At 39.5% G+C, this 25,196-nt stretch overlaps 3 protein-coding genes across 8 annotated transcripts in view; 1 reads left to right on the top strand and 2 right to left on the bottom strand.

The window, feature by feature from the left end:
* LOC100883294 (ankyrin repeat and SAM domain-containing protein 1A) overlaps nt 1–9,760 on the bottom strand; it is a 69,373-nt gene extending 59,613 nt beyond the window's left edge. Inside the window, exon 1 of one of the 4 annotated variants that reach the window (XM_012290314.2) lies at nt 9,066–9,760. In XM_012290314.2, coding sequence (XP_012145704.1) covers nt 9,066–9,181 — 116 coding nt within the window. In that variant the 5' untranslated portion in view covers nt 9,182–9,760. The remainder of the gene's footprint in view (nt 1–9,065) is intronic. The other 3 variants (XM_012290316.2, XM_012290317.2, XM_076532101.1) reach the window with 3 other exon arrangements.
* Nucleotides 9,761–9,943: 183 nt separating this feature from the next.
* LOC100884075 (transmembrane 7 superfamily member 3) lies at nt 9,944–15,262 on the top strand. 2 transcript variants are annotated; one of them, XM_003705404.3, is made up of 8 exons: nt 9,947–10,371; nt 11,078–11,401; nt 12,199–12,467; nt 12,652–12,823; nt 12,903–13,046; nt 13,388–13,528; nt 14,586–14,849; nt 15,047–15,262. In XM_003705404.3, the coding sequence occupies exons 1-8, from the start codon at nt 10,281–10,283 to the stop codon at nt 15,163–15,165; spliced, it is 1,524 nt and encodes a 507-aa protein (XP_003705452.2). In that variant the 5' UTR covers nt 9,947–10,280; the 3' UTR covers nt 15,166–15,262. The 2 variants fall into 2 exon arrangements, with proteins under 2 accessions (XP_012145709.2, XP_003705452.2); XM_012290319.2 differs by lacking the exon at nt 13,388–13,528 and having other exon boundaries at nt 9,944–10,371.
* Nucleotides 15,129–25,196, bottom strand: part of toy (paired box 6 protein twin of eyeless) — a 55,521-nt gene continuing 45,453 nt past the window's right edge. For both annotated transcript variants that reach the window (XM_012290318.2, XM_076532102.1), the window contains exon 10: nt 15,129–22,711. In XM_012290318.2, the coding sequence (XP_012145708.1) occupies nt 22,623–22,711 (89 nt within the window). In that variant the 3' untranslated portion in view covers nt 15,129–22,622. The remainder of the gene's footprint in view (nt 22,712–25,196) is intronic.

Below are 25,196 nucleotides of genomic sequence, written 5' to 3'. Positions count from 1 at the left end.
AATAACACCACAATTATGAAACAAATTAAATGAAATAGAAGCAAATTGTACGAATGACACAGCAATTGAAGAGGCGTATGAAGCAGGGAATTAAACCGCTGGTAATCACATATTCGCGCCCTAACGAATCAATCGCGTTATCGAAGGGAAGAAAAACCGATGGAAATAAACTACAATTAAAGCGCAATGTAGCAACGTTGAAAGCAACCGTGCAGGTTGTTTTGCAGAAGTTGCAAAAACACGTTATTTTCGCCGCTCGATGAACAGGGGAAACAACATAAGGGAGCACAATATTTATCTTGCTCGATTAATACACATCATAACGGTGAGCAGGAAGGTACGGTATTTACTTAGTTCTCGTACGATTCCGATATGAAGATCGACTCGTAAAAATATGAATGTTTACCCTCGTTCTTCGAACTGTCACACGACGAAACTCTCGCATCGATATTAGAAACAAAACTACTCTTTATTGATATTGACGCCTTTATTGTACGTTACAGTGGTTAATGGTTGATATTCGATTCTACTTGTTGTTTGATAGGCGAGAATGGACTAGTTTCTTACATAAGGATGGATGAATATGAGGACTGGAAGATATGAGGATATGGACATTGATATATGGAAGGTATGGATATTTGTGGGTATAGAAATATTTGGAGATCCAAAAATAGGAGGATATGAGGATGTAGAGATTTGAGTACATAGGTGTATATGTAAATATAGGAATATCTACGGATATGAAGACCTAAGGAGAGTCTAGAAATCTGTGAATCTAGAGATGAAGATTTACAGAGCTATAAGACTGTAAGAAACCGAATAGAATATGGGATATAAAAGTATATGGGATTCTGAGAATACGGAGATATGTAAATCCGAAGTGGAGCAGAATAGCAGCTAAAGATAGTGAGAGCAGGTTGCAAAAGGGAAGGAAACGGGAAGAGGAAATTCAACGCCTGCTCTCGTGCTGTTCGCGTTAGCTCTTTTCTATTCTTGCCCTGGCCGAAAGCTCCTCGAAGTTCCGAGCGTTGCGAGCACTCCGCGGAACCCTCGAGTGTTCGTTTCTTTTTCTTGCTGCCCCTCGCTTGCCAGACCCGGCCACCCCGCCACTCGAGGTCGTTGTGACTCGTTCGTATATACTCGACGGGTGGCGGGTTTGCTTTCGTGAAATCGACAGTTTCTCTCGTTTTTGATCTTAGTTACAATGGATTAGAAAGGAGATTGGAGGGCGCTATAGGGTCTTGAACGATCCCGGGTACACGCTCGCGTACATAAGCGAATGCACGCGTGCCGTTACCGCTAGCCGATGATTTTAAGTGCCGGTATCTGAAAGCTTAATGACGTCGTCGCTTAATGACGACCACGTCGACGACGACCAGGAAGGTTCTTTGATCTGCCCCGTTGCGCGGAGAAAGGCCTTCGGTTCTCATAATTGTTTTGGGTAAACTGAATGCGATGCTTTGATGCCGGCACCGACGTTAAGCGCCGATTCAGAACGCGTCCCGTTAACGAGGTAAATCCAGCAGTTTTCTACTCGCCACGGGCCTCGTCTGGGAACGAGAACGAAATTGTTCGGAAGCGAGGTAAACGATGACAATAATGACTTGGATCTGGTTCGAACCTTTGTCTGGCTCCATTCTCACGCGAATGCTCCTTTCGAGATCTTCAACTCGACCTCCTCGTTTTAATCGTTCTTACCGTCTGCTGTTTCTCGATCTTCAAACGTTAACTTCGAAGCACTTCGTAGAAACGTTTCATTGGCTTTCGAGTATCTTATTATTGGGATTATCACCACTTTCTGTTATAACACTTTTATATAACTCTTCTGATAGTTTTTTTACTATCGACTGTCGGTATATGCTTCTTCAGAAGACATGTGGTGTGTCATTGCAGAAGATAGAGGCACGTGATGCATCTTTACGTGTGGTGACTTTCCATTTTGTTTGAATTGCATTCACTTTAACATTCTTATAATTTGTCACAGTTAAAAGCATTTTTTTGCAAAAATTATTGAAACTATTTATCTACTTTCATAATCACAATTTATTATTCCATCTCAGTTATATCATTGTCTATTATATAATTCATTAAATCATTTCTGTAATAATTTTTTCAATAAAAAACGTATTATTGTCTCTTATCAGCACTGCTTATAAAAGTTCAAAAGTGTACCTTCATAGAACCTACTTCAAAAATGAAGTGTTTTATATTTTCCACTCATTTAGAGCATTTCAAAGAGGAATGTAACAAAATCATCGAGTGTCAGTCGAGGACTGACAAAACTGTTTCCATATATTCAACCCAAGAGATACAGTATTTTCCAGCTATATTTGTTTCATTGTTCGATGCAATTGCCTTTACGCGGTGTACGGTTAAATTGTCGTCACCGTTGCATATTTTTTGCGCATTTATGCCGTACAATTTTTACCGTGGTTGTAAACACGCGTATATCGATGATGTATTGTTTTGACAAACACCGGCCTTTCCAAATATTTGTTTGCATAGAACAATTTCCGATGAACGCCCAGTATTGGTAAATACCATTCACTGAAAAGTGTTAGCGATCATTGTTTAACGTTATAACACATTCATGGAGTGGTATCTTTGCGAATTACACAATCAGTTGATTGAACGTTTCAAGCAACGCTATTTTCTCGTCGAAATTTGTAGAATTATCTATCATTTTTTTCTGCATCTTCGTCACGAGTGTATTTACTTATAATTTGTTTATAAATAGTCTACGTGTTTGTTCGTGTACGCTAGTTGGGTTATTACGAGATATGGAGCGGTTTTCTCTAGAGAAAACGGCGGTGTCACGGGAACCCAGTATACCCGTGAGTGTTTATTCAGGAAAATTACATTTCAAATTTCTGCAAATCTATTAAAAATTGAAAATTTCAAACTTAGAATTTTAAAAGATTTTAATTTTATGCAACATCCCTAATTTTTAGTATTAAATATGTTTTACACGATGAATCATTTTACAGTATATTTATGTACCTCTAAAATCTTGTGGAAAAGAACGAAGTGAACACGCGAAAATAGTTTAAACGAGCACTTTCTTTCCACGTGTCCCTGCGCTAAACAAGTCGAGAAAGTTTGATTCTTCCTTTCTTTCGGACTCCTTTCGCCCCTTCGCGCCCTGTCTGCTTTAGCAGCTTCTGCTCCGTCTTTCTCCGTCTGTCGCGCCCCCAACTCGCTTGGCCCATTCATCGAGTTTATCCGCTTGCCCAAGTTCCTTAATTAAAGCCCGAAGATTGTCTGCAAAAAGGACATCGCCCAGTGCCCTCGACGTCTACGGACATTACGAATTGGACGACGAGGGGACACGGAAGATACGGATAGGTGGCCGAACACCGAGGGGTGGCGAACGGAAGCACGAACACCGTCTGTCAGGCATCCATAATGGCGATTTCTTGCTGGTTTTAATCAAGAATACCGAACGATCAACGGCAAAAATGCCCGGTCACTGGACGAGGATAATTGTGCGGGCTGTTTTTGTTCGCTAACATGCGATACGGAGAACGCGCGGTGGAGAACGTTTAACTTTGCCATCGACAACTCCTTTGAATTTCTAATATGTGCATAGTAAACTTATACGACAAAACTTTTTATTCATATAATGTCGACTAGCATTCTATAAAAAAAATGAATAAACTGTAATACATTTATTAATGGTACTTTATCTAACGATGTTGAACATTAAAACAGTAATTGAAGTTTAAAAAACTATTATCCTTTTAGAGAATTTAGAATGCCGATTTTATTAAAAGTACTTATCGTTAAGAATCAGGGAAGGTCGATAAACAATAACAGTAGCGTTTAAAATGAAATTTACAGGAGAGACCCCCTCTCGTCATTGAATTACGCGGTTTTCCAGGGTACTCGACGATCAGAGGCGCAATAAAATGCCGAGGGTAAGAGAACTTCTATCCAGCCCCTTCCGATTCCACGAACGCGAGTGTTTAGTGCGAATGCACCCTTATGCCAGGGGGTGGATGACGGTGGAAAACTAGGAAGTTCGAGGGTGGCTCGAAGAAGGAGACAGAAAGTGAAACAGTCACGGATCGAACGTGAGGGAGGTGAAAAAGGGAAGAGAAAAACAGACGAGTACAAATTGAAAAGGCAAAAGGAAGCTAGCAGGAAAAGCAAGGAAATAGTAGACTAACACATGAAAACGTACAGTGAAAACTCGAGACAATTTTTTATCTTAATAGAGCGAAAATAACAACTAAGAGGGTTGCAGAACAGAAATTTAGGAGAGAGAAGATTCAGGGGGTGGTGAAGTGTATGCAGGAGTTGTAATGAGCTCAAAAGGCAAAATAAAAAATTCTGTCTAAATCAATTATGCAGTTCTTTGAATATAAGAAGTTAGGAAGTTGACAGTTCAAGAAAAGTTGAAAACTTAAGTAAGAATTTATAAATCCGTAAATTCGGAGGTTTTACGTGAAGGAATTTGCGAGGGTTTCCTCGTGAGTCGAAGGGCGGAAATCGATATCATAACAATTTTCACCCCCAGACGGTACATAAGATACGGTATTCGTGAGAACAGAAAGAAAAACAAGAGTAAATGGAAAGAAAGAGTACTATGTACGCGACAAAAAGAAAAGAATACAATGAAAGAGACAGACAGGGACCAAAAGCAACGAGGGGTGCACGCACGCGAGGGATGTTAGGGCATCAATCGATAAATTCCTCCGGCGGCGCAGAGAGGGCACGATACGTGCTGATCTCGTGAAAAACACCAGGCTCGCAAACACTCCAAGTGTCAGTTCGAAAAAAAAGGTGAGAGAGAAAAGCGGAGACTCTCTTATAGTTGCACTTTATGCAGTTTCGCGCCCCCTCGAGAAAAAAGGGCGGTGCTCGAAGGGAGGATCGTTCATCGATCCATATAGAAACGAACTCATTGAACGCGAACCTCGTCGTGGTAGAATGCCTTGCTTGTCGGCTAATTATCCCCTCGTTGATCGTTTAACGCATCGATTCCTTCTTCCGGAACAGCGGAGAACGAACAAAACATTACAATGATATCGGTCGAGTGTAATAGAATCGCGGTGGAGGGAAGGATGCTCAAATTCGATGCCATTTGGGCAACGGAGAAATTCAAAGGGCGGAAAAACGGTATCTTTCTTCAATTTGAATTACGCGCCTCTGGACCTTGGCGCCACTTGCTGATCAACGCGGACGCGCGTCTTTTGATCTGCATAACTTTTCAATATAAATAATGACAGATATTTATTTTTTTTATAGATCAAGAATACTGTACGCAAAGTTGATTATGCTTTCTCAGATAAGAGAAATAAAAATCAACTTATACGAACAATCTCAAGTTCACTTGGTTCATTCATGTTTGCTTCTGTGAATCATTAAGGAGACATCCCTAATAGCAGACGCTCTGTTAATCCTTGCAGTACGAATGTCGTACATGTTTCTAAACACATATATACTATAAGAAGCAGAAATTGCTTGCATCAAGGAACCGTATTTTCACTCCAAAAAGAAAGATAATGTGGAATACAACGAGGGTAAAGAATTAAGCAGAATGTATCTAAATAAATGACAGAACAAAAGCACAGAAACAGATAGCAGAAAGAATAATAATTGCAGCAGAGTGGACCATGAAATTCACCGAATCGAAGAGTTTAAATTAAAAATGAATTTTCCTGTTTCCGTAGGATTCCAGGACGGGCCCACGCGACATCAAAGAGCGAGGACGAAGTTATGATAGCGAGCCGATGACGTTAAAATTTCTGGTTGACGGAAGGTTGAATCGCCAGAGGCGACGTTTTCAGATGAGCGGAGCCCTTTCTCGTGATCCCCGCGGGCTCGTGATTAAAATTATTGCCCGACCCAAAGTCAACACGTCGCGCAAACAAAGGATAAACGCATTCGCGGGCAATGGTACACGGAAAGTGGCGAGCATGCAGCTCGTGATTAGCATCGCAAAATATTTCTTGTCTCTAGCCGGTATCCGCCGTTTTATATTGCTTTCCTGTGATCTCCCGGCGGTGCAGAGCGAGAAAGCGCGACGATGCCGTTGGAAAGAGGACGAAAAGACCCGATCTGGCAGCGAGAGACGAGCAGGAGAACAGAAGAGAGCAAAGAGCTTCGGTTGAAAGTTGCCGCGGGCGTGCTTTGTAGTTATGGACAAGTTGCACGCTCGGTGACGAGTAAAAGAGGCAATTTGTTAGAAGAGGAGCTTTTTCGTGATACATTTAGGATCACCCGCCAGCTTCGTTTTCGGTTACAATGCCGACTCACCTTTGGTCTCTTCTATGCTCTATTTAACTAATTAATCGATTTGTATCCTTAATATAGAGTTTCCAAAGTGCACCCGTTCCGAACTTTTCCATGGATCGTGTTAAATATTTAAACGCGATAAATTCGAAAGTAGTACATACTCTTGATATATTCAAACTAGAGGAAGGCTGATAATGGAATTTTGGGACTTTGGTTAAAATGTAAAAATATTGGGATTTTGGTACTCTGTAATTTTTAGAGACGAATATAAAAATATACACATATGCATTCTGGAATAAATATAATGAATCGTATTTATTTTCTAAATGTTTATTCTATGATTATTACTATGTTCATTCCCTAAACATATTATAACAAGTACATAATAAACATAATGTTCAACTCTCTATGAACATCACAAGAAATCACATGTAAGACGCGAAAGTTCTGCACAAACTTTTGTGGCATCCTGTACCTGGAACCCTTTCTCTTCCTATTCAACACTTTTTGCTCGCGATAATCAGTGTTAAAATGCGTGAATGCACTCGATGCACGCGTACACAAGCGTCAAACCCTCTCGAAAACAAGCGTCAGTTTCTGGTCCCATTCCGAGCCGACCCAGCGTGACTTAATTAATGGCAACGCGAGAAGCGACGACAAAGTCATCTTTGTCGACAAGTTCGCGGGACTGGGTCAATAAAGAAGGCAGCAGACCATCGACCGTTTCGATCAATCCGCTATCGATTCGGATCGGAGTCGAGACGCGGGTTCGAATCTGAATAGAATCGAACGCGTCACTGATTCCGTCGACTTACTCTATCATCCAATTATCTTCTCCACACAAGTTACGCAGAATTGAAGCTGCGCGTGTGTACATGCAAATGACGCTTTTTAGAACTACGCTAACTCGGAAAAATGACTCAGTTATTAAGCCTGTTTTTACGTTCCGCTGAAACACGGAAGTCTCTGTTCTCGTTAATATAGAGATCGGTTTAAAATGCTTGTTGTAAATTTTATTTTTACTCGATTAATTCAGCTGATTCACATAATCTCGAAAAATAAGCTTTCGAACATTAACATTTTAATTGAATACACGACACGCATCGTCTGTAACCTTGGTATGTATGCGACACATATTACTAATTGAGTGTGAGTATTAATTATTAATGTGCACGTTGATATCGCCATGCTGTACCAACTGATACTTCTTGTATCTACATGTATTACTCGACATTATACTTGTATACTGTAACGCAATAACAATTCATACGACTCATTGTTATGAAAACTGAACCCGCGCTCAATCAAACTTCTCTATAGACCTGATTAATAAAGCAAGCTACAAGAAAATAGTTAAATCAAAGAACGTTAACATAGCAGTAAAAAAATATAAAATATTAAAATAGAAGTAGTAGAACACTGTTGTAATCAACGTTACAACGTCCACAATTAAAATGCGTAAACTTCCTTATGTACAAAATAAAAAATAATCACTCGGTTGCAACCGTCTTCGATTTATCACGTCCAAGCGGGGTTTATCGTTGACCCTTGAAAATAAATAGCTACCCACCGAATAAACCTCTTTATCTGCTTCCATAAATAGAAGATAGAAGTGTTCACGACTCGATAAGTCGCGAGAAGTAACCAGAGACGACAGAGACCCATTTTCCGGCCATCATTTTTCATTGGTTATCACGGGGAATTCAATTAAAGGCCTGGCACGTTAAAACGCGTCTTCAAAGAGACATGAAAAACACGACGACTACAACGGTCAACGGAACACAGGAGTTACGCGTGTCCCGCTGAAACGTTCAGCAGAAATTTCAATAATTGATAGTGGGATCGCTGCGTGTCCGTATCAACGCATCTTCGTCATGTATCGTATGCAGGGTGATTCATGGTCACGGTAAAATCATGAATAATCGTTCGACAATAATGCGCGTACACATGTACGGGCGCGTTGTTCACCATAGATATTCAGAGCAAAACTGATTACGCTCGGAAAATTACGATCCGCAAGCGTCCTGTATTTTCGCGTAGAAATTATAATATTATAGTGTATCATTGATCCATAAAGTGTCAGATAGATTTTTGGGTCGCTCAGCTTACTCGGCTTTAATAAATAAACCTTTAAATGATAAAATTTTGAAATCAGATTTGCAGCTCTGAAATATTGGGATCGAAGAATTTTGGGTAACGGAGTGTTTGTTATTAATTGAGAGGTAAAAGCATAGTACACGGAACGCGTTAAAATTTAACACTGAAGAATATAATAATACAGGGTGATTTATCACAACAGTCGAAGCACCGTTCTTTCGCTTAATTAATAATGAAAACTATCCAATGTAACGATACGTGCTATTAAAACGGTACAAACATCGTACAGGCATCCAGTGCCTCACTGGCAAACTGTCAGACTTAATTGCAAAAATGTAGCGATCAATCGAGCGTAGGTAATTTAACGCAGGTACCGGTACGCGTAATGACTCGTTCGATTTGGTTTATGCTTAAAACACGGTTATCCGTAGTCCGTTAATCAAGGCAACACGGAAGCTGTTGGAAACGAGATGAAAGGGACCGATCTGAACGGCAGTCAATACCGTATAAACACTTTTATCATCGAAACAGAAATCGCTGCACTCGCGCGATTCGAGAACGAACGTGTACACGTATGTAACTGAATCATCCGTCAAATTGACAGACAACGAGCTTGTTTCTCGAACAATCGGTACTCGACGACGCTTACGAAATCGTGGCTGTTGGGACGAGCGCGAAATAGAATGCGAGAAAGGGAAAAGAAACGGGGAAAAGCAAAGTCTGCTTACGGTGACACCCACCTTGCCAGTGGACCACTCCTCTTCGCTCGTTGACCCAAAATCTTCTCGACCACAGTGACATTTCCGCTTCTCGCTGCCTCTAGCAGCTCCTGATCCTTCCCCATGGTCCATTTACACCGTAATCAAAGTCTGGTGTTCACTTGCACACTTGTCAATTTCTGTTTTTACTATGATTACTCGCGTTTCATTGATCCAGCGTGGCCATCTTGGCCCGACTGCGCCGCCACCTCGTGATCGTTTCGCGAAACGCGCGCTAAACACGACACACAGTGGGACAAAACGAATCACCTTCTCTTACGAATATTTTTATGAAAATATTTATACGAATTAAGTGTTAAAGTATAATACTTATCGTTTAATGAAGCGGTGGTCAATATATCAGATATCTGTGTAACACATGTATGCATACATACAATTTATACTTGCTTTTTAATGTTTGTATAAGGACAGCGTATACGTACGCGGTGATTTTGATTGCAACGTTAGTATTTCGTTAATTTTTTTCATTACCACGCTTTTCCAATAAGACAGATTTTTGAGGAACGAAGAGACTTAAATGGAACTTATATAGGGTGATCTATGTAATACGAAATTTGACGATATGAGGATCCGAATATTGTGAAACTTGAAAATTTAGGAATTTTATGAAGTTGAGGACTTTGCAAGCATATTTATAAATTTTGAAATTCGAAAATTTGAGAAATAAATAATTTTAGGAACTTTGAGATTTGGGAAAATTAAGAAATTTAATACTCTAAATATTTGAAAATTTCGAGATTTCAAATTTAGATATTTTGAAATTTATAAACTTGAAAATTTGACAATTTGTTGACACCCTTCATGACGTTCAAATCTGATAGTCGGTAGTTCTCCCGCGCCGAATCGCGGCTGTGCAAGATTCACTTCAAAACCGGTGTTTCCATATTGAACTATAGTTAACTCACTCTTGAAAGAAATGAATACTTTTTCAATCGGCAAGGTCACGAAATCCGATATTTGATTGTGTGACTGTTTTTGTTTCACTGTGCGACAATGTGACAGGGGAGGAAAATAAAATCGAACACAAGTATAGAGTGCTCATGCATGTCGCCAACCGTTAATCTTCAGCTGTTGCGTCGTAATTATTTTACGTAGTTTCTTGCCGACCCGGCTTTCAGATCATTTAATCGGAAAAGTGTCATTCGGTTTATAGTTCTGATCAATATGAGACGCAACTTTGTCAGAGGAAAACTAATTTTTTTATTACTACTTGCTAGTTGCCAAGCTGATAAAGAAAACTTTGAAGTTTTTAATGGTAAGCACATAACCTCAAAGTCGTATAACTGTTCCTGACAAGAATTTCTTCCCTGTTATATTATCTGTACCAGTTGATTTTTAAACGCAGTTAAAGTCTAGCATTAAGCAAATAAATTAAAATAAATTTATAGCATTTATTTAATATTTGTTTGAAGTAAATTAGATTGTGACACTGTTGTTTTTGTTTATCAAGAGGATGAACTATACAAAAATGCAGATAAATATAGTACAAGAAAAATATTTAATTTCTACCTACGTTATATAATTGAGGTGTTTCATTTACTTTGTATCAATATTATATTAACACATCGATCTTAAATGTTATTTAGCGTAGAAGAAGATAACTTGCTTCTAAGTGTCAGTATGTTAAAAAATGTACACTGTCAAAATTTTTTAATGTCATTTGTTTATGCATTGTATAAAAAGAATTGTAGATTTTACTTTTACTTATTTTAAGATATGTAACATAGAGTTGTATTATCGAATTATCACACATGTAGCTCTTAATGCTTTAACAAATGAAAATCAGTTTTCAACAAGTTTGTCTTTATATATTTTTATATGAATATTGAAGTTATTCTGTATTTAAACAGTAGTTGAGAAGTAATTTAACAGTAGTATTGTAGATATGATAGACACTGTTATCGAATGTATCATTGCAAAGATTATTTATGTGGAAAAGTAATGTATGATGCATTTTGCAGATCGCGATATAATACAAGTGAATTTAAATACTCTTAATGACATTACACCATATATCAAACAAATATCTATTACATCTTTTAGTCATCTTACCTTGAATATAACAGACATTTCATCCAATGTTGCATTTTATATTGTTCAAATTCATTCACACTTGCACCCTGTTGCATTGTCTTATGATAAATATTATGCAAAAAGAGTATTTGGAACAAACATTGGCCTTTACGTCAAACCTAATCTTAATAATATAACATCATTGTACTTAAAAAATGATGGAGTCTATTCCGCGAAGGCCCTACTTGTTATTATGAATTACAACGATAAAGGTGAGTGTTATTGATATTGTTTTTTTACATAAATTATGCCTTATATATAAGTTCCCCTTTGTAATTTTGTGAATCTTTCTGTCATGTTATACATTAAATATAATTAGTGAATACAAGAGTAGAAGTAAAATTTTGCCATTTATTGTGTATAGTTGAAACAAATCTGATCGCATGGAAAGTGGATGATGATTTCTTTAATAAAATTTTTCTTGAAAATTATCTATATTTTATATGTACTTTTCATGTCAATTAATTTCTTTTTGCAAGACAGAGAAAATAAGAATTATTGTTGTTATAGCTTTATATTATTATTGAACATACTTTTTTTGTACAATTATGCAACTGACCTTATTAATTTTCAATTTGGTAACTTAATACTTTTTTTTTAATATTCTGAATAAATAATAAGGTTATTTATTATAATGAGAGAAACAGACCCATTCCGCGTTTCACCCAATTCCACCGCCGATAGAATGGACCAATAGTTTACAATTATATTGAAGACGGTCGCATTAAAAATTTGTTGTAATTTAGTAAAAATTTGATAATTTTCGCGGTCTTAAAAATACTACATTTGTCCCGAGGATACAATCGTTCACACAAACATTTAACTTTGCATTCAAGTACAATCCTTGGACTGCGTGGAGCATTTTTCGTCGAAATACGTTCATAAAATTATTTTTGAACCGCTATATACAATGTTAATAGAAGACTCGTGTAAAAACGACTACGATAATAAATTTCATAGCATAAAAAACAAACCAACCTCGTCCATTAGTTCATTATTCTCATCCTAGCACCCATACCGGGTGGATGCAACATGGAGTTCGATACCGAAATTGCGCCATATGCAAAGGTACTTACCAGGGACGGCATGATAACAGTCGATGTGCAACCAGCCTCTGTACCTTTAAACAAGACTGCGGTATCGATGTGTGACAAAAATCCAGTCACACACGATATGTATCAAGTATATTTGCCTCAACAGGACCTATCCTCTAAAACTTATTTCGCGTACATCACGAACATGTTGACGGTAAACGATATCATCGAGAATGGGCAGAAGGTATACTTAAGCTTTTTCTTTTATTGAAAATTGCAAGGAGAAACAGCAATGAATCTCAGAGTAAATTACATCGGTTTTTAAATTATTAACATTATGAACGAACATGTTGAGACTGTAGTGTACCTTGAGAAAATGTTTGACTGCATTGATCCAATATTATACAATAAACAATATTTCACAATAGATCTCAACTCCAGATCTTTTTAAACCGTTGAGACGAATTTTCAACGCATACATTGGAACTGGCTCAGTTTACGTCACCGTGGCCACTTATGGTACTCAGTCTGCCGCTTACGTTCCAGCTTTTTCGTACGCCTGCGATCCTGCAGAATTCCCGACCTCGTGCCAAGTTCTAGGTACGTTTTATGTTATATAAGTACTGTAACGATCGTTAAACCGAATGAAAAAAGAATCGTTAATCATTCTTTCTTTCAGATAATACGTATTCAAAATTCATGGTGGCCTGCTGCTTCTTCGTAGGGCTAGCCTCGGTTTTCTTGGGAAGCAAGTGTATAAAACTTGATGTAGCGGTACCAGTATTTTTCACGGCAGCCGTAATTTCTTATGTCGTCACTGAACGTAAGCAAACATTCTCATTACTTTTCTTATTGACACATCAAGGAACGATAATTTTGTGTTATATTTAACGTTTCATTGACTGAACGGTGTGAAATTTTTGTAGTATATTTAATTATTTGACTAAACTTGTTGCTCCGATCGTCGATGGTGATTCGCGGTAATCTAGTTAAATGAAAGCCGTATAATAGCTCTTTAATCGGTGCTACCTTTGAATTACTTAAGTGTGCGATTAAAGAAGCTTGATAATAGATACGTTTAGATTCATTAGTTGCAAAGCAATCTGATATGTTAAAGTAGAGGTGATAAGTTCATTTTTGGAATACATGTATCGTTTGTTTCAGAAAGCCTTACACTCGCTTGGGTGTTAGGCTTGTGCATAGCAGTGCTATTTGGAATCTGCCAAAAATTCATGGTCTTCAATCTGTTCGTCCCAATGTCGTTAGGATTTTTTATCGCGTGTTTCGCCTACTTCACTTTCCCAGGTACATCCGTATGACTATTTGCGGCGAACGCGCGAGAAAAAGTGGCGGCAAACGCGAAATAAAGCAATTCTGTATGCGTGGCCGAGGAAAGATCACGGAGAGGGGTTGTAGTAAATTATAGGAAAATAATGAAAGCCGGCTTAAAAGCGGAGAGGAGTAACGCGAAAAGAAAAAGGGAGACAGAGCCCACCGCCCCCGAAGTTAGTTCGAGTTTGGCGAAGGGATGAAGCACGGTCAGAGAGTCCCCTTGTAGCTTTTATCAATGTTGTTCGCTCATGTGGAAACTTCGCTTGCCGAATCCCCCCATGCAGCAGAGAACAGCAGCGGGCATTCGCGTTGCCTCCTACCTTTCTCACCATATCCACCCTCACACGTACACGTCACTCACACGAAAGGAAAGTCGTCGCGTGCACACTGGCTCCGACCCCAACCCCTGCATCAACTCCCACGAAGCGATCTAACCAGCTTGGAAGATTCACATTTACCTAATTGTGTCCCCGTATTTATTTAGCTTCGGGACCTATTTAGATTACACGGTCTGTGCATACGTAACTGCACAGAGTATCGGTCCGATCTACCCTGTCGACAGATGATCGACTTGGTCACCCTCTACTCGCTGCCACCGCGTCTTTGGCATAGTTTCATTACGTTCTTGTGGTTTATGTAACCTGGTGCGCTCAACAGGGTACGGTAAGGGTCCTCTGTACCAGTGATGGGCTACCGCGATACACGGATGTACAACACTGATGGATAGTTAACTTCTCAGGACGAAAACTCAAATTTTTAATGTCCAAATTACAATTGGGCAAATTCGCAAAATTGAAAGTTGATATTTCTAAATTTCTCAGTTTGAAATATCAGTGCATCTCCGACACCCTGTCGATGTAAACATTGTGCAATCTGATGTCCGCGAGCTCTGCGGCGGGCGATTTATCTGTCCATCACTGGTCTGACGCGGGGTTTGTGGTCAAAATTGTTTTTTTTTTTTTAACGACTCAATTTATTGATCGTCAAATATGTAATGTAAATATCATGACATTTTTTTAAACTTTTTCAGAATCCCTTGTACTCTTACATTCCGATTGGATGTTTTGGTTTCTGTTCGTGACTGCGATCGTTGTTGTTTGTATAACCAAGAAATTACTATTTTTTTTCACTGTTGGTCACGTTACCTGTGCTGTAATTGGATCTTATATGTTGATCGTACCGTTCGATTATTACGCTGAATCAACCTTGAAATACATCATCTTCAATTTTGTAAGGAGATGCACCGTTACAGACTTTAAATATGCCATTATCCAGCCTCCAATTCAATACAAAGGTACCATTTAATTTCATCAGTACATATCAAATATTAGTATATTTTTTACCTGAAATCCAAGTATTGACAAAAAAATAACTAAATTACTAGTCAAATCATGTACAAAATATTAGAAAAAAAGAAGTTGCGAAGAGTTGTTGAATACTGAAATAACTTTAGAACTACATTCGGTTTTTAAAATATTATTTTATTTCCAGATATAACGTTGATTGTATTCTGGGTGTTATTAGCGTCGTGGCGATTTATAAGCATCTTTTGGAGCCCTACATTACGCGTGCCTTTTTCTAGACCAACCGAAGTTACACCTTTATTATAATGCTCCGATGTCAAATTTGTATAAGAGATCATTTATTCGTTATGCGTAATACCAAAGTTGAATAATAAATAATAAAGACATAATAGTTTCGTGTTAATGATGACACCCTTTTGATTTACCCTGTTTTTACCTCAAACAATCACTGGCCTTTGTGACTTAAAATAAATTTGTACGATTAAGTTACGTAATATAATACGGTTAAGTGGAGGAATTGTTAGGGAGTTTTTATTATAAACGAATCCAGATGTCTTGCGTTGTCATTAAAATGAAATAACATTTATTGAATCGAGACAGTGACACCTAACAGTGGTTCTATATCCTACTACTTACAATCTTAAAGGTAATCACAGCAACAATATTATCTTCATTATTCACAACACTTACGTAGATTACTATCGCAATAATATATTATTTTCATTAATAAATTTGTTAATACTCATACACTGTATTCGTTATTAGTATTATTATTACAGATAATAAGAAAACTTGCGTGACCACTTCCGCGTCACGGGTCGATCTGCGAAACAAAATCGGTGGTATAAAATATCGAGCGTGTCAGAACATTGCTGGGCAATTTCTTACAACCAACGAAATGGAAAATCATTTAAGTATATCAAAACAAACTTTAAAATATCTATTCTTTAGCCAGTGATGGAAAGATCAGGTGTCGGTCAAAGTATTCACAGAGGTGCACGAAAAAAATAATACTGAAGAGTCTAATTTTCAGATCTTTAAATGTACAAAATTTGGGATCGAGGATGTCAAGAATTTGGAAATTTAGAAATTTTTGAAATCACAAATGCACACCGTCCGTCGGTGCACCGCTCTTCGTCCATCACTGTTTCAGATCCATTTCGTTCGAAGCATCGCAACCTCGATATATCGCTGTCTATATCGATGACTTTATTTTCTCTTTTTCTTCTAATAACCATATCGTTCATCAAATATCTCTCTTCCTTTTGGGGTCAGAGAAACTTTTGACGAGCGACGCAATAAATTTTCCCCAAAAATAAGGTCACCGTTATGCAATCGAGCAGTTCAAGACGACGCTTCGTCATAATCGCTTAATAATCTCATACGAATCGCAATGAAATGATACTTGGACGAATCCAAAGACGAATTGTGCGTAAAGTTCGACATTAAAACAACGATCGTTTACAAAAATCCGGACATGTTTAGGAACTAAATATCGAAGCGAGCCTCGATGGAGTACTTGTTTTGTGTTTCGACGATGGTGTTAACGCGGAAATGGCACATTATGCGGATTCGAACGAAGTGTACGACTTCGAAGTCGCGGCTCTCTCGACGATGGAGAGCTAAAATGGCGGCAAGCGCGTACTCGCATGGATCCGCGAAAGATTTCTTCTTCTAATTGCGGTTCGTTCGTCCATGTGGTTGCATTGTTTTTTTCCCGTGTTCATCCAAAAATATAAATTTACTAATGTACAGTACAATCGTCCCGTTCGTAGTAGAAAACGTTCAGACGAATTGGTACACCAGCTGTCGGGTGTCGACGTCGCAAGGAAACGCTGTCATCCTACGGGACAACGCTTCGCGAAAGAGGCGAGCATCGCTCTTTCATCCGTGTCTTGTCAACGGAAGAGACGACACTTCGCAATCGTTCGTAATTACCCTATCGATTGCGGACAAATCGTTACAGTTCGTTATCTACACTTCGTGACCCTGACGCGACGGGTCACGGATTCGCGAAAACTCATTCCGAACTATGTACCGGCGATCGAATCGCGGAATCTAATTAAACGGTTGCTTGGCTGTCTGTAACACTCATATACGTATGGCTGCTGATGAATGTCTCGTGGGATGTGTATGCATGGTGTAACTAGGAGAGAAGCGTGCTCTAAGCATGCGTACAGACACTTGCCATCACAAATTTCGTTTTAAATTCGTTATCATTCTTTTTCGAAATTTTGTACTATTTTTTGGATGTTACTCTTTTAATATACTTGTGCGTTCTTCCATTCGATCATACACTCGTGGTCTAAAACCATTATTTACATTAAACATTCGTTAAACCCAAACAAAATTTCGCAAATAAAATGTCTGAAGTATGACCATAAATACATTAAAAACATGTCACTTGATTGGACATGCAGGTAAATAATAAGTTTCTGTCCCAGACTTCGAACATATTTGAAAAGTTTAACTCAGTTAACATCCCGTTCCTGAACAGTTGGAAGAGATTTATGTTACATCGTATGTACACATGTTAGAATGTAAGGTAACACGTGTCTGTACGCGTCCAAAGAGTCCTGGGACGACAAAGCTGGTGGCTGACGGATCGACAGGCTGCTACAGAGGAATGGGAGATCCAATGGATCGGAGTCACCGATTTAAACGCCGTGTTTCTCGAATCAGGTACGAATCAGCGACCGAGTTTAATCGACTACAACAGCGGGCACGAGTCGCGCGCGAGTAGTCAAACGAAACAACCGAGGGAAAAACAGAGGGAGAACCACGCGTCGCTTTTCATACAGGGGTCGTTATCGCGCGAAGAACTGCGTCAAACGGACGAGTCGACCCGACGGTGTATTTTACGTTGTGTCGTGTATATGTGTGTCTGTATGTGTATTACATGCAACTCGACCGACGAAAATCTCGAGTGGTTTTCGCGGTCGCGCTTGCGTCCTTCCGTCACCTCCGTTTTTCTCCTTCCCTTTAACGCTAATGCGATTAATTAGAAATTTTATATCGCGTAAAAGCCTTGTCTGAGGTAGTGCATATATATATCAAATTACCCTGTACCGTAGTTTTTTCCCACTTTCGCGATACTCAGTGTTTTTGTGTGTGTGCGAATGTGCTTGCGTGTCGTGGAAATTCAATTTCGGGAAAAATTCGGAGCTGAACACTCGGTTAATGTTCCACTGACTATGCGAGACTCGATTCACACCGCAAAAAGATGTTTTGTAATAACGAGTTCTTGTTTTTAAACACAGTACATTTTTGTTACATTGCTACTTTCGCATAGAATTGTTTGTTTCTCTGTAGTCTATGCATTTTTTTCATTTTCTGCAGTTTCATTCGTGGCATTGTAACGAGTTGCATGTCAGATCAGTACAGTCCAGTTAAGGCACTGTTTTATTTGCTACCGAATAGATTTTTTGAGAATTGAAAATAATTTGAGACAAACACTTAAAAAAGGTGAGGGTATTTTTAAATAGCGTGAATCGATCTCGAGACTCGGTATCACAAATTTACCTCAACTCCAGTTTGTTTTCAAAATTCGTAGATTTCGAATTTGTTCGTTGTTAGAGGTCGTTCGAAAATTCGTTTCAAGACTGCGCGCGAAGCGTGAAACATATTTCCGGCATACAGTGACTCCGTGCGGAAAGAACGAGCGAATAAATGTACAAATTCGCGCGTTTAATACATTGACTGCTAAATCCCATAACTGTATAATCACACATATTTCCAAAAAAAAAAATCGTTCATGAAAAAAGATGGTATTGTTCAAGAAACTTTATTGAAACTTTCAAATTTTCAAACGTTCAAATGTAATAATTTAAACGGTTACATTCATGCCTTTATAAACCGTAGGTTAATAATACAATATCGATTAAGTAACTAATTTTTGTACAGAATACGAGTATCAAAGCGGTACCGATAACAGTCAAAGTGTTAAACGACGTATGAAAGTTGTTCGCAAATACGTTGTTCAAGGGAGAACATCGAATATACAGGCAAAGAGAGTTTGCAAATGTACGATCTCTACGAAATGATACGATCGTACGGTGCCGAAATAACCGTCTTCGCTTATTACCTACACGTATATACACAGCGTGTCGACGATATTTTTTCTAATGTACAGTACAGGCTAAGAAGAGTAACAAATGCTATTTTACAATGGTCTTTATACAAAGGATCGATGAAACGTGGTTCGCGAGCCACGAGGCTGTTCGTACGCAGAAGACAGCCTCCGTTACCATTCTTGGTAAAAATTCTCGCGATACACTGAAACTGTTTCTCGATTTCGATGAACGACTACGTCGTTTCTTGAGACTCCGTCTGACGCTTTTAATTTTTAACGTTTCACGCAAATCTCGCGTTCCACGCAAATTTCTCGTCAACGACGATCGACGCGAGAGTTCTTTCGTTATCAGCTACGTATTGGATTGTCTTAATCTAGATTCGCGCGGGTTGAATCGAGGATCGTCCGTGTGCCGGGGAAAATATACAACGTGCGAGTGTGCTTATCAGACTGGCCGATAAAAAGCCGAGGTGAAACTTGGGAAAAACACGCTTCCCTAAAGAGCTACGGTGTCTTTGAACCGTTCGTCAAGTCTGCGAGAAAGAAGATCGACTTTTAATGGGATTACGCGAGGATCCGTCATCCCCTTCAACACCGTTCGCGAAACGATCCAACCGAGTAACGCATTATTTTTGTTTCGTTAAAAATTGATTACTGGATACAAATTTTTAATCTTTGAACGGGTGGAGATAAATAGTTCAATGTAAATAAGTTTCATCATTTTTAAGATTTTTACAGAAAAATAGGAATATACATATTACTGTAGTGATTAAAAACTGCACTCTCGTTTTATGATTTACTGTTGCGTACAATATGAAGAACTTAAGTTCCGAGCAGAGTAGGTATGTTGGAAATATTTAATAACCTTAAGAGACTTATTGACGTAGCATTTTAAGATTTAAATGTCACAACACTTCTTTCATTGGACACGTGACGTAAAACCGCGACGTTTACTGTCATGACAGAAAATCTTGTATCGCCATATCTTCTGTTGTCGCAACGTTTTATACGTTTCCTCCGCTCCTTAAAGACCAGTTATTTAAATAAACATGACTCGATTAGTTGCAGCAACAGTTTCTACGCAAAATTATATTTCCACAATCATATCTTATGACAGCAGACACAAAGTTCAATATCATAATTTTTAAGTTTCCTAAGAACGTTGTGAGAATAAATTTGCTGTCTTGTTAGAAAACTTTATTCATAAAATCGTTCAGTCGGAGACAGATTATTGACCCGTACAATAATTTCCGAGTTCGAAACGGAGGAAACAAAAGTCCGGAGAAGTCGAGGTAACCGAGGAACGCGAAGTTTCGAATTCGAAGGAGGTTGTCGACCGACGCCATATCTGCGAGCAAGCGTGATGGCCGGCCAGCGAAAAAAGCCACCCTCGTGGCAGCTATCAATCCCCGCGCTCCCCTCTCTCACAAAGGCTTGCCTCTAGCTCGAGCCACCCCAAAATCTCGCGAGAATATTTGCAGCGGGAACCCGCCTACCCTGTCTTCGAATCCCTCGAAATTTCCACGCGATTCACGGCTGTCATGCGTACGGGGAGGCACGCAGGAGCTCGATAAAGCGTTACAAATTGCCGATTCGAGAACGAAAACAAGCCTCGAACAGAAAAAATATTCATCGTTTATTATTTTCGTTGCTGTATGATGATACGATGAGTGCAGACTGGACTCAAGTGTTCTAAAAAGAATTTTTTTATTACACAAATTTTTCACGAGTTCTGTTTAATAGGAAATAGGACACCTTTTGTGTAAAAAGTGATGCATTTTAAAGAAGTGATATTTTTTTGTAACAAAATATATTTTATAAAAGGATGCGTTGAAGTCTAATTTCATTACACGTGTAAAGAAGTGGTATACAGTTAATAATACTGTTGATTATTTCTGTTAAGTGAAAGGAACTGTTCTGAATTCAGTTCTCTTGCAGTCTTACTTATTTCCACCCTTCATCTTCATCTTATAAAACATGCAAATCAATATTACTTTATTAGTCGTATATTTTACATAAAGTTGGATCGTTTAACGAACGGTTCGGATGATATTTGTACACTGTCGTGAGATGGATGATATACCCTGTGTGACCCGGGTCAATGATTTGAAATGTGTCGAAGATTCGTTGAGATTCGCGAAACAGATGTTTTCCCGAATGTTGACACACTGAACGTAAGAATTTACGATTATCGTGAAGAGCACCAATATTAAGAAAAATTGAAGGTTTGCAATTGAGTTTATTTTGTCGTATCGATAATCGTAAACTCTGAGCGCAGGTGTGCCGTTGTTTTTTGGTCAGCGAAAGTAGCGATCAGCAGTGTCAGTTCGTTTCGTGAGATTTGGCGAACTTCCAGGGAGTAATTAATCGAATTAAAGCAAGCTCGTTAACGCTTCTTTCCTCTTTTGTTTCTTTTATTTTTAAACTCCTGTTGCATCGTTCCTTTAACAGGTTTCTGAACTTCATCCGTTTAATCTTTTCGTTATCGAGAACTTGTAGACGGAAACATTTTTAATAAGAAATTTGTCTTGATCGATAAATATTTTTCAAGTATTCTACTAAAAATTGAAAACTATTAGTTACCTTTTAAAGAAGAAAAAACTAATACTTCCGGCATTAAATAGCCGTGTAATTAAAAATCAAAATTTACTTTCCTCAACTGGGTCATGATTCTAGCAAGCCAACGATACAAATTAAAAGTTTCGTTTCTCTTTGACCTAAAAAGAAAATTACAAGCAACCTAATAATTTTCAACGTTGTTCAAAAACCTTCGTTAGAGAACGTGTATTAAATTAACAAATCACGTTCTAACCGAATCACCGAACAAACGACACAACTGATTTTATTTCGCCCGTATTATTAACCCTCGAATGGCAGAAGGGAATCTTTTTTGACTCGAAGCATCATTCAAAATAGAAAATTTACTTACTCGATTCTTTGGTTTTATGGGAGTTTGAGAGTTTCGAAATTTAGGTATTTAGAGATTTGAAAATTTGAGGAATTATAGATTTTGAAATTTAGGAATTTGGAAGTTTGGGTGTTTGGAGAAATGGGAATTTAGGAACTTGGAGATTTGAGGATTGTGAAATTTAAGAATTTGGTATTTGGGATTTTGGAAATTTAAGAAATGTCAAGCTTCCACATTTCCAAATTCAAAAATTAGCTATCTACGGGTGTCTACAAATACAATCCCTTAAGCATAATTGCTCATCTCGAATTAAAACATAAAAATTTGCATAACAGTGTCACGATAGATCCTCTTCCATCATTCGTGGGTTAATCGTTATAATACGTTGATCTCGTGATTCCTAAATTCAGCATCGGACGCGTGTCTTCGTTGTCGCATAGTTCGCGGTGAAACGCAGTGATCGAGGTCAGCGATTCGTCGTACGGCGACGAACAGAGATCGTCGTCGGCGTCGTCGAGTAACCGCGCGCGCGAGAACCATCATCTTCGTTAATTGAGAAAAAGAGAGCGTTCAGAGAGATTGATCGGTGGTTCACTCACTAGTGTCGGAGGTGTGCACAGGAGTGGTAGCCGGTGTGTTCGATGGTTGGTGCGGTGTTGGCTGCGTTGGTAGCCCTAGGGACGCCAGGAGCGGTCGTGGCACTGCACCAGGGGTGGCTGTCGGTGGTGGCGGGCTCTCCTGCCCGACGAGCAAGCTCGCGGGCGGGAACCCGAAGAGCTGGGATCACTGAAGCCTCGGCCAATAGTTACCGGTCAAATCTGGGGTTTGAGAGGGGATCTGTACCGGCACCGAGACGCCAGCTGATATCACACCTGAAACATATTTGATGAGTTTCTCTTTATTTCATGATCATGCATTTTATTTAATATTTTGGCTTATTATTAACAAGTTCTGTGCTGGACCGATTTTTGGACATTTTAGACAGATTAGACATGGTTAGACAGATTTATGCAATTTATCCATGCAATAGTACAAAGACTATAATTGTCACGAAAAGAGTGGTAGTCAATACTTTTAACTCAACCACAAAGTGATAGACCTTTGCAAGGTGTAATATCGAGTAGAAAGAATGCTTGTTATGAATCTCCCTTAAAACGAACAACACCAGCAGTATTGCATGAAACAAGGCTATGTACCACTCAACACATAAATAAGTAATCAAAGATCTAAACATATGCGACTGAAACTTTTATTAGTCATTACAAGTATTTCATTCGTCACGCAACAAAGATTGTACAAACTACATCTTGAAATTACAAAAAGATAAGAAGAATGGAGGTTCTTGGACATCCACTCAACGGGTCAGATCCCACAGCAGATCGTTGGACAAATTACCGAGTCAACGAAACCGACAAGCCGTGTTAGCTCGTCGATACAGGTCGCTATAATCGGACAGATGAAGCGCGCATACCTCGAAAACGATACGTCACTATAAGGGCAATGAGCAGACGGGACAGCGACGAAGACGGCGACGGTAACGAGAGGAACACGGTGAAAGTTCCCGGCGCTCATGCACGTAAAACGATTATGATGGATAAGTTGCGGTTCGTTCCGCACGTAAGAAGCGAGAACGAGGAACAGGGCTGAGCGGAGCGGATGAGAGCGAAGGGAAAAGCGGAAAGAAGGCAACCGGTTATGGCAGGGTGAAAGAAAGAGAGAGAAAGACAAGAGGAATGCCGCGCGTGTTCCGCAGTATTCCACCATTCTACGGCGTTCCACTCCATTCCTGTAGATACGCCGCGCACCCCCGTATTTCCTCCCCTTTGGGTTCGCACGTTATTGAGCGCTCGCCCAGCCGAGGCGAGACCCAACCCATCCACATCCTCTGTTCACCCTCCTGTATACCCTGAAGAGAGGAAGAGCCGCCACGACAGAGACCGTGCGAACCGATCCGACAAAGAAGGAGAAAGATCGAAAGCTGGACGAAGGAGGAGAGGCTGCCGAAAGGAGGAGGCTCCGGTCTCCACAATTTTCGTTAAACGAGAAAGAAGAGGGCTGCCGGAGAAGGAGAACGGAAAGTCGACGCGGAAAGAAACGCGAGCAAGAAAGAGCCGACTGTAGGGGGTGGTCGGAGAAAGTGAGAATCGAGAAAATGGAAAATTCAGCAGCTACGCGGTCGAGAGGGGGCGGGTAACCACCGAACAATCCATTCTTCGATTCAGCCTGCTGGCGCCACACGAGATTTGTTTTAAAATCCTTTTACAATTCCGTGGACAAACGACCCACGTGCCTGTGCACCGCGTCTCGACCATCTCGTACCGCGAAACCCTTGGATAACATCCCTCGAGAGTGCCGCTACGTAGATTTCGTGTAAAGAGGTTACTAAGCAATCCTCGAGGTGTATATTGTGCAGGCAACGCCGATAAAGAGGAACGAACAATTTCGCGAGTATCACAGCCAGCTTCCAAATCTGGTTAACCTTGGTTACGGGGTGGAAACCTGTAGTAAAGGACCGACGCGAACATTTGTAGCACCAAGTTTCGGAGTTGTGCAGGGTCAAACGGAAACGTAGTTACGGGTACTTTTTCCTTTTTATAGAGCTTTTGTACAGACTGGCGCTTTGCGACCGCAGCATCCCCCTGTGATCGACCCTGTTACGACTACCACTGGCAAATCGAGTACCACGTGAAATACATTTTTGATACTAATATATTACATCTATTAATGTACCAATATACTACATTTGTTAATATACTAATGTGTTATATCTGTAATTTATGTCAAAATACCAAAGCATAAAATTTTGTTAAATTGTCTCAATTGTTCAAATCGGCGGCAAACTGATGCTCAAACGAGGTACGCGCATATTCGTACGAGACAAATATCGGCGAAAAGAAGAAACAAGCGCACAGTTGTTATAAACATGAACGTGTGAAAATTTATTTTCTGTTTTTCCGCGTCAATCGTACGCTTCAATCGTATCTCCGGACGGAACAAACTTCCTTGCGTCAACTAAACGAATTTTCCACTCGTGTCGTTTGCTGCACGGTAACTAGTTTCTCGCAATGACGCGCGTGCTCCTCTTCCTTTTTTTTCATCGTCTGTTCACGGTTGCGCGCTCGGAATTCTCGAGTGTGTGTAATCAAGCGACAGTTTCAATGGTACAGAATGAGTATGTTTCAACGGGAAGTCTGTGTTCCGCAAACTCGACACGCGTCGAGTGGCGCGAGCACGCGATACGAATCGAAATTTTCTGCTCCTTTCGTCGCGTTTCACGTTACCGTTTCGCGACTTTATCTTCCTGGGGCTCGAAAGTGAAGCATCGCTCTCGAAGCTTTTCACCGACTAAGAATCATT

This window comes from Megachile rotundata, chromosome 5 (genome assembly GCF_050947335.1).
Source record: "Megachile rotundata isolate GNS110a chromosome 5, iyMegRotu1, whole genome shotgun sequence".
Lineage (NCBI taxonomy): Eukaryota > Metazoa > Arthropoda > Insecta > Hymenoptera > Megachilidae > Megachile > Megachile rotundata.
This window is presented reverse-complemented; position numbering and strand designations above follow the sequence as displayed.

Coding starts and splice junctions, on each gene's coding strand:
- LOC100884075 (XM_003705404.3), top strand. CDS start 10,281: ATGAGACGCAACTTTGTCAGAGGAAAACTAATTTTTTTATTACTACTT. Junction 13,047..13,387: donor TTCTTATGTCGTCACTGAAC/GTAAGCAAACAT, acceptor CGTTTGTTTCAG/AAAGCCTTACACTCGCTTGG. Junction 14,850..15,046: donor GCCTCCAATTCAATACAAAG/GTACCATTTAAT, acceptor TTTTATTTCCAG/ATATAACGTTGATTGTATTC.